This window comes from Pyricularia pennisetigena, chromosome 1 (genome assembly GCF_004337985.1).
Source record: "Pyricularia pennisetigena strain Br36 chromosome 1, whole genome shotgun sequence".
NCBI lineage: Eukaryota > Fungi > Ascomycota > Sordariomycetes > Magnaporthales > Pyriculariaceae > Pyricularia > Pyricularia pennisetigena.
In genome coordinates this window covers 5,328,948-5,337,901 of record NC_043740.1, presented here as the reverse complement: position 1 = coordinate 5,337,901, position 8,954 = coordinate 5,328,948, and the positions used below count along the sequence as shown (strand labels likewise).

General features: G+C 53.1%; 5 protein-coding genes across 5 annotated transcripts in view; all 5 read left to right on the top strand.

The window, feature by feature from the left end:
* Positions 1-1,466, top strand: part of PpBr36_07967 (uncharacterized protein) — a gene marked incomplete at both ends in the record, with an annotated part of 1,758 nt that extends 292 nt beyond the window's left edge. Inside the window, 3 exons of the mRNA XM_029895100.1 lie at positions 52-219; positions 286-401; positions 489-1,466. Of these exons, the coding sequence (XP_029748532.1) occupies positions 52-219; positions 286-401; positions 489-1,466 (1,262 nt within the window). The remainder of the gene's footprint in view (positions 1-51; positions 220-285; positions 402-488) is intronic.
* A 1,173-nt stretch (positions 1,467-2,639) lies between these two features.
* On the top strand, positions 2,640-4,079 carry PpBr36_07966 (uncharacterized protein; the record flags this gene model as incomplete). Its single annotated transcript, XM_029895099.1, has 2 exons — positions 2,640-2,905; positions 3,023-4,079. 2 exons carry the CDS (start codon positions 2,640-2,642, stop codon positions 4,077-4,079), a joined length of 1,323 nt encoding a protein of 440 aa, XP_029748531.1.
* Positions 4,080-4,609: 530 nt separating this feature from the next.
* Positions 4,610-5,953, top strand: PpBr36_07965 (uncharacterized protein; the record flags this gene model as incomplete). Its single annotated transcript, XM_029895098.1, has 1 exon — positions 4,610-5,953. The coding sequence occupies one exon, from the start codon at positions 4,610-4,612 to the stop codon at positions 5,951-5,953; it is 1,344 nt and encodes a 447-aa protein (XP_029748530.1).
* A 528-nt stretch (positions 5,954-6,481) lies between these two features.
* On the top strand, positions 6,482-7,258 carry PpBr36_07964 (uncharacterized protein; the record flags this gene model as incomplete). The annotated part of the gene is made up of 1 exon (XM_029895097.1): positions 6,482-7,258. The coding sequence occupies one exon, from the start codon at positions 6,482-6,484 to the stop codon at positions 7,256-7,258; it is 777 nt and encodes a 258-aa protein (XP_029748529.1).
* A 1,023-nt stretch (positions 7,259-8,281) lies between these two features.
* Positions 8,282-8,937, top strand: PpBr36_07963 (uncharacterized protein; the record flags this gene model as incomplete). The annotated part of the gene is made up of 2 exons (XM_029895096.1): positions 8,282-8,552; positions 8,687-8,937. The coding sequence occupies 2 exons, from the start codon at positions 8,282-8,284 to the stop codon at positions 8,935-8,937; spliced, it is 522 nt and encodes a 173-aa protein (XP_029748535.1).
* Positions 8,938-8,954: the final 17 nt, after the last annotated feature.

Sequence of the window (8,954 nt, the reverse complement as noted above, 5' to 3'; positions counted from 1 at the left end):
GTCTTATTGTCTGCTGCAAACATAGCATAGCTAATCTAATAATCCACACAGGCATGGAGCGTCTGCAAAGGTCAATGAATGCCTACGTTAAGTGGCTTGGCCGCCGCGATACCTTCGATGACAAGGAGAAGGGCCTTGCAGGTGGATACCTTGGTCGAACCATGGTGAGCCACGGAGAAGACTTTGAGAGCGACTCGGATTTTGGAAACTGCTTGATAGGTAAGAATTGGTTCGCTACCGTCTACTATTATTGATGCACAACTAACTCACTTTTCATCTATGAAGCCCTGGGACGCGCCAATGAAAACTGTGCTGCATATCAGGAGCAGCTCGTCGCCGATGCCACGACTGTATGGCTCGAGTCCCTAGAACGAAGCTTGGCTACAATGAAGGACTACCAGGTACGTTTCTCTACACCCTATTACCAGTCGTGCCGTGCCGGTGCATTCGTTCAAGTTCTGTGAACTAACAGCGATACTGCATTTCAGGCCGCCCGCAAGAAGCTGGAGAACCGTCGACTTGCGTACGATGCAAGCATGACCAAACTGTCAAAGGCGCGGCGCGACGATTACTGTATTGAGGAGGAAGTCCGCTCAGCAAAGGCCAAGTATGAAGAGACAACCGAAGACGTATGCAGGCGCATGCAGGACATCAAGGACGCCGAGGCCGACTCGACGCGCGACCTGACGAGCTTCCTTGACGCCGAGCTTGAATACCACGAGCGATGTGCCGAGGAGCTCCGCCGCACGCGAGAGAACTGGGCTGGTGCCAATGTGCAAGCTTCGCCGTCACGAAGCATGCACAGTAGCTTTGGTGGAAGGCCCGGTGGGGCTACCATTTCGATTAGGAGCCGTTCGAACACGACGCAGTCATTTGGTGAGAGGCTGTCGCGCACAAACACTAGCGGCAGCACGGGCAACTCTAGCGTCCAGAATTACACTTATGAGGAACACGAGCCTGCGCCACCGGTTCGCATGCCCACAATCCGCTCAGCATCGCGCTTATCGGCCAACGGTGCCGCCCCCGACGTCCCAGCCCGCCCTGGCGTGGTACGTAGCAACACATTCCAGGGCGGCGCCACGATTGAGCGTAACACGCAATCAATGTCCGGGTCCAGCACCCCTAGCGGGTACCAGCCGAGCTTCCAACAGCAGCAAAACGCCGCAGCCACAATGTCAGCCAACATCGGCTCGCTGCGTGGCCAACTTCGTCCCGTCAGCCGTATAGTGACGCAACCCCGGGAGGACAACGTGTTTGCCGATGGATACGATGACGACACGACCAGCAGCGGTGACAGCCCGAAGTGGAGCGCGGGAGACAGGTGTTCGTCACCTGCAACAAGCTACGGCAGTGGTGCTTCGCGGACCGCGAACACATTGGGCAGCCGCAAGGCACCGCCCCCTCCACCTAGCCGATCCAAGAAGCCGCCGCCACCTGTGCCGGCAAAGCGAGAGGTGCTCTACTAAACGCTCGAGCTTTTTGTAAGTTCTAGTACGTGTTGTTGCTTGACAGGCATCCGAGTTGGAGAGCATTCCTCGGTGCCTCACTTTTTGTATTAGGGAATTTCTTGGGTTTTGAGAGACTATGCAGGGAGGGACAAATTGATAAAAACGGGGTTATCTGAATCTTATTCTAATTGGTTCAAGGACTGGATCCGTACTGGCGTTGGTGGAAAAGAGCGTTTGGTTGCATCTGCCTGGACGGCAGGTAGCTAGCTTGAGTGTAGAATGCAATACGGTTTGACTATTAACTTGTTCTACTGTTCTGTCCCCTTGTACTGAGCGGCCTCTATGTTTCAAGTTTGCTCAGATCGAAGGATGTCCTGGTTGGCACAAAGACAACTCTAGTTATTAGCCAGGAAACGAAGCGGGAAGGGGTAGACAGCTGCCACAAGACAAGACTGGGAACAGGCTGCAAGAGCTGCAACGTTCTCATGAGGCGCAATGAACGGCTTGTATGCACGACCAGGCATAACTTTTTTTGTGGCACGTAAGCAAGCCCGTGTCCTGCCACGCGGCGCATAAAGTTCTGGCTGTCAGCCGCAGGGAGCTCGAGCGCTGAAAATACCCACGTGCTCGACATGATTAGACGTATAGATAGATAGATAGATACCAGGTACCCCCATTGTCGTTACTCGTATACTTGTGGGGGATTTTCCATAAATAATGATGTGGCACAGGGGGGGAAGGAAGCAAAGGGCATGCACTTGAAACAGCGTATTCCACAGCAAATGAGATCCAGCTCCTAAATAAAGGGCCAGGCTGCGTGGTTTATCATACGCTTTGGGCATGTACTGACTCAAAAGGGGAATCACATCTGATATAGCACCAGCAAAACCCCCGTTTGGCTGTTCTCGAGATGAGTTGAAGTGATGCAGATGGGCGATCCATCAAAGCTAGTCGGGCAGAGGATTCGTCATGCGAACAGAAACACCTAAGCTGGATATGGCCGCAGCTCTTTTTTTGGATTGACAGGCCACGGGAACCCTGGCTGGGCACATTGAGATGTAGATTAATATCTCATGAATCCGTGATTGACCTTTTTTTTTTTTTTTCTTTTTTTTTTTCTTCTGTGGCAGGGCTTTGCACCTGCACCGCATCTGCTCTCGTCACTGGTCAGACTCCTCTACGGCAAAGATCATGCGGCCTAGTACACTCGTTCTCCCCTTGACAGTCTTGGCAGGATCTGTCACCTCAAGACTTACAGCATCTCAAGGCCGCAGGCTGCACGGTCGCGAGGCTCCCCAAGACATATGCCCTAACAAGGATTCGGGCGCGTACCGCAGCGTCGCCTATGTGACCAACTGGAGCATATACGGCGCAAAGTTTCTGCCAGAGCAGATCGCAGTGGACAGCATTTCGCATGTTCAGTATGCGTTTGCAGACATTCTTAGCAATGGCACCGTGTAAGTCAGACAGAGTTCAGCTATCTCTCTCTCTCTCTCTCTCTCTCTCTCTCTCTCTCTGTCCATGTCCTAGCTGGCGGGGCTTGAAATTCTGACAAGGAACGTTGAAAATACCAGCGTCTCGTCCGACCCATGGGCAGACACCCAGAAGCAGTTTGGCAACGGCACCCAAGGAGGAGGAGGAGGAGGCAACTCGAGTGACGCGCACGGGCTAGTCGAGCAGCTGTACAAGATCAAGCAGGCGAACCGCAAGGTCAAGACGCTGCTCTCGATCGGCGGCTACACGTGGTCTCCCAAGTTCGTGCCCGTGGCGGCGGACCCGGCCAAGCGGGCGGTCTTTGTGTCGTCGGCCGTGACGCTCATGGGAGACTGGGGCATGGACGGCCTCGACGTGGACTGGGAGTACCCGGACACGAACGAGACCAACAAGAACTGCGTGCTCCTCCTGCAGGAGCTGCGAAGGGGTCTCGACGACTACTCGCAGCAGCACACGGGCGGCCAGTACAAGTTCTCCCTGAGCATGCCGGCGCCGGCGGGGCCGACGCACTACGCGGCGTTTGACTTCAAGGCCATGGACGCCAACCTGGACTTTTGGTCCATCATGGCGTTTGACTTTGCCGGGTCGTGGGACAACACGACGGGCCACCAGACCAACGTGTTTCCGGGCCCTTTCCCCACCACCAAGGCGAGCATCGACGTGGCCGTGTCCGCCTACGTCAAAGGCGGCGTGTCGCCGGGTAAGATCAACCTTGGTCTGCCGCTGTACGGGCGGTCGTTTGACAAGACGACGGGGCTGGGCAGGGCGTACACGGCCTCGACGACGGGCAGCCTCGAGGGCCAGGCCGGGGTGTGGACCTACAAGGACCTGCCGCGGGCCGGGGCCACGGTGCTCTACGACGACGTGGCCAAGGCGTCGTACAGCATGGACAACGCGACGGGGCAGCTGATATCGTACGACGACCTCAGGTCGGTGCGGTTCAAGTCGGGCTACATCAAGGAGAACCAGATCGGGGGCGTCATGTTTTGGGAGTCCTCGCAGGACAAGCCCGGGAATAACAGCATCGTGAGGAACATGGCCAAGTTCCTGGGCAAGCTGGAGAGCGCGCAGAACTGGCTCTCTTACCCTGGGTCGCAGTATGCCAATATTAAGAACAATATGGGCAGAGCTGTTTAAGAGGACGACTGGGGTGGTCCGGGCATTTACCGTTTGAGATTTGTGTGCATGTACCTGACATTTGTTTTTTTTTTTTTTTTTTTTTTTTTTTTTTTTTTTTTTGCTACTAAGTAGCCTGGGCTTACTTTTTTCTGCTTCTTTTCATTGCAAGAAACAAAGAATGCCTCCTGCGTGTGTTTGTCACGAATCACGATACTACCAGCTGTCGCTTGTTACTCTTTGTTAGCACATAACCAAGGTCAAGGCATTGATTGTCCTGCATATCTTTGCTAAAGCAACAAAGAAATCAGATTAGAGGTCAAACAATAGAAATGGAACTGAAGTTTGATTTAAAAACAAAAAAAAAAACAAAAAAAAAAAAAAACACTGTTGATCCAGAGATACCTCGTCTAGTCTAGAGTCATTCATTCTCTTTGAATGGTTTTGAATTCCATATACTCATTTTCAATTGTCGCTCGCACACAATACAGCAACAATATTGGACCGAATACACAGACTGGGAAGAAAAAAGAAGAGCAGTTTCAATCAATATGATGGCAATCCAACAAAAAAGCCAAAGTAGGGGCTGGCGCCACCTTCTGCAACGAGCTTCGAATATCCTCAGGCGAATCACCAAAAGACAGGGCGAGCTGCAAAAGCAGAGGGAAAAGACGCAAAAGAGAGAGGCCGGGAATGGCTTTCTGCAACCAAAAGACAATGTATACCCTCGGCTAGCCAGGGGTACCAATTTCATCCATGAGAACGAGACGCCATTCCAGGTGAGCAACAACAAAAACAACAGCATTCCCTTTGAGCTGGAATTGGATGATATCTATCTGAATCTTGCGCGAAACCGAAGGGGGCTGATAGTCAACCCAGACCTTGCAAACAGTCTCTACGTGGTTCAAAGACGGGCCGAACAGTATACGGTGAGACCGGCAATCAGCTCACGGCGCAGCTACTCCTTGAGGGACAGCGCCAGTACGGGTCATGACCAACAGGACATTTGCTTGTCATCTCCGCTTCTGAATTCATCCGCCGGAATGCGTCTCGAGGCTCTGGCGGATGAACTTTTGCTCTCGCTTGGCGTTCGCCCATCTCCAGCTGGGTCAGAGCAAGAGAGTCGAGACGGGCTGGCATCATCTCAGTCAGATGTTGCCGAAGATCTAGAGTCTTGCGCATATTTCGAGGGATTTTCAGACCGATTCAGCTTCAGCAAGCCGGCCACGATGAATTCCATCATTTCTTCATACTCGCCCACCCAGACAGCTCACAGAGGACGCGAGGGCTCGACCATGGTCGACTTTAGTTTCTTTCCAGAGCTTCGACGGTGGGTGCAAAAGCATGGATCGTCATGGGATAGGTTGGCATCCACACATCCGCCTCGAGCAAAGTGCGAGATTTGCAAGGCTAGCAACTTGGAAATTCGCGAATTGGGGAACATCATCAGCAGCAGCACGACCGGCGACGAGACGGAAAAGGCCACAGTTTTGCCATGCGGTCACATGTTTGGCAAAGACTGCCTCGCGTCGTGGCGCTCCGCCAACGAGGACGGCTTCTCTTGCCCGACGTGCAGATCCAGCCTCATCTTCAGCAGCTGCGGACACACGGTTCCGGGGCTCACTGTAGGCAGGACGGCAGATGTGCCGCTGACCAGCCCAGAGGGAGGCCGCATCCCGACGCACTGCAACGACTGTCGCTTGTCCAAAATACAAAACGGGTGCGTCGAGCTGGCCAGGCTCATCTACGACGACTTTGAGTATACTGAAGGCGAGTGTCGGCGAGCCGCTTGGTGCATGGTACCGCTGGCAGTGGAGGCGGCGCAGCGGGCGACGGTTGAGCGCGTCATGGGGAGTCGGGGGTGGGGGAACACCGAAGTGCTTGGGAGCGGTTGATGGGGGAGATGAAAGTTTATTTTTTTTTTTTTTCTTTTCTTTTTTGTCGTTTGTACATTCATTGTTGACTTGTATAGTCTGGACGGTCTTGTTGTGATACCATATCATAATGACATCAACCTTGCATCAACCAATCGAAAAACAAATCAAAAATCCCCACACAGGCAAATTCTGGAGAAGGAAAGAACATGGTGGCTGTCAAATTCATCTGAACTGCCGAGTAAGATTGCGGCCGGTGCCTTTTTGTAACAACAACCATCTGGAGAGAGAGAGAGAGAGAGAGAGAGGGAGAGCAGAGACCGAGTACGGCTATTCGTCTGCTGCTCCAACTCGCGTATGAAAGGCCACATCGGACTGGCCAAAGACTGACGGACGGATAAAAAAGAAAGAAGAAGAAAAAAAAATCACTTAAATCCAGGAATTTTCAAGAATCAATCGACTCCATTCAGTCAGGTTCTTTCATACTTATAAGCAAGCTATCAAATACTTTTTCAGGTCCAAAAAAAAAAAAAAAAAAAAAAAAAAAAAATGTCTGCATACGGAGACTTTTATCTCATCTACTGGCCCACCATCCCCGGTCGAGCCGAGCACATCCGGCTCGCCCTCGAGCTGGTCGGCGCCACATACAGCGACTCGGCGCACCAGGAAAACGGCATGGATTTCATCTTCTCTCTGATGCGAAACGAGAACAACAAGCTGGTGGCGGGCGTCGACTGCAGCACCTGCCCGCCCTACTATGCGCCCCCGGCCCTGCGACACGGCGATCTGCTGCTCAGCCAGACGCCCAACATCCTCATGTACCTGGCGGAGCAGTTCCCGGCGCAGCTCATGCCGCAGGGCTGCAACAAGTGGGTCGTCAACGGACTCGTGCTGACGGCGCTCGACGGGCTCAGCAACGAGCCGCACGACTGCCACCACCCCATCTCGTCGGGGCTGTACTACGAGGACCAAAAGACCGAGGCGCTGCGCAAGTCTCGCGAGTACGTCAAGGCCAGGCTGCCGCTGTTCCTCGACTACTTCCAGCGCGTGCTCGACTCCGAGTCCAGCGGCGACGGGCCGTGGCTTCACGGGGGCCGCCTGACGTGCGCCGATCTGGTGCTCTTCCAGTGCCTGGACGGCGTCATGTTCATGTTCCCCAGGGCCATGGCCAAGTTCAAGGATTCGGGCAAACACGATGGTCTGTGGCGGCTCTACGAGGCGGTCAGGGAGACGGGGCCGATCAAGAAGTATCTGGGGAGCGGGAAGAGGCAGAAGTATTCGAATGGCATCTATCGCTACTATGAGGACTTGGATCTTGTCGAGTAAAGGTCGAGCACATGTTTGTATCTCGGTGTCCCAACCGAGGGGAACATCCTCGGCTTTTAGCTTGTAGTAATTCAATTCACTACAAATTTCTTGTTTGGACCAAGGTCTTCAAGCGGGGAACCCCTGCCCGTGGTCCCACACCCCGCAAAGAAACTTGACTTCATCATGGTGCCCAACTGCCGCCTACACCGTTTACCGATAGTCCGTCCTTCCCAAGTCGGTCCGTCCTTTTATTTGACAGCCGGTAGTGGAAAAGCCACAAGCCAGGGGAAAGGAGAAGGAAATAATAATAATTATAAAAAAAAAAAAAAAAAAAAAAAAAGATTGCGGGTGCGCTAAACCAAAACTGAACCTCCAACAATTAGTGAATCGACTATACTAGCCCTCACGCCTATGAAACCCCATTGATAGAGATGTCCTCCTCGTGGCGTTTTCCCCTAATAATCCCTCCCAAGCTGATCAATTCAGTCTAGACTTTTTTTGGGCAAATCTATCGACAACGCCAATCGACACGGGCTGCCTAGTCGGGTAGCTAAGCCAGAGGACAAGTGATGAAAGGGAGAAAGAAAAAGGGGGGGTGGGAAACGACTTGATGTTGCCCTCCCGTTCATTGGCTGCAGTGCAGTGACAAGCTGCTCGTCACACGGCGATGCCTCAACCAGTCTTCGGACATGATATCCTTTGCCGGGGTTGGATCGGCGTACGACGTATTAACGTGGTATCGTGCTCCTCCATCCCCCGCAACGCATCGTCTGTCTGCTGTAACCCTCACGGCTTGAGGCTGGCGCTTGTTTTTTTTTCTTTCTTTTTGTTTCTCTTGGTTCCAATATTTTATTTTTTACAAGACGTTTGCCTGCCTACCTACCCGCCTGGCCTGTCTTTGCCTCCTCGCCCACTTTTTTCTTTTTTCTCTCTACCTCTTTATCCAGTAAATCCCGGGCAGCCCATACGCTCGTTCTTACAAGCTTGTCAACGGCAAATTTATCTTGGAAGAAAGGAAAAGAGAGAGAGAGAGAGAGAAAAATGAGGTTCAACAGTGGTCTCCTCGCCGGCGCTGCCGTCTTCATTGCCGGCATGGCCACGGCCCAAGACTGCGTCAGCGTCGCCCTGTCGGCCATCCCATCGTGCGCCCAGCCGTGCTTCCTCAACGGCGCCCCGACCATTGGCTGCGGCGGCACCGACTTCAAGTGCCAGTGTCAGCAGCAGGCCAAGATGTTTGCCGCCGTCGAGAGCTGCGTCCAGACGAGCTGTGCGGAGTCTGAGTTTCAAAAGACCATTGACGGATCTGAAAAGGGTGAGTTTTTTGTTTTTCTTTCTTTTTTTTTTCTTTTTTTCCTTCTTTTTCTTTTTGCGACCATGCCGCCATATTATTCATTTATTTGCCTTTGCATAAGGGCGCATAGTATACTGACACTCAAAACAAAACAGTCTGCTCCTGCGCGTCTGGAGGCTCCATGTCAAACAACGTTGGAAGCGGCGAAAACACGGTCAACCCGTCCAGCTTCATCCCGAGCCCGACGTCTGCTGCTTCTGCCACCACAACCATCCCAGCAGCAACTGGCACCCCGTCTGGCCGTCCCTCGACAGCGCCCAGTTCCGCCGCAAGCATGGCAGGCGTGGAGCGCGGCATCATGGTTGGTGTAGTGGGTGGTGCGCTTTGGGTAGCGCTGGGGCTGTGAGCAAGCAGCCCGCTGAT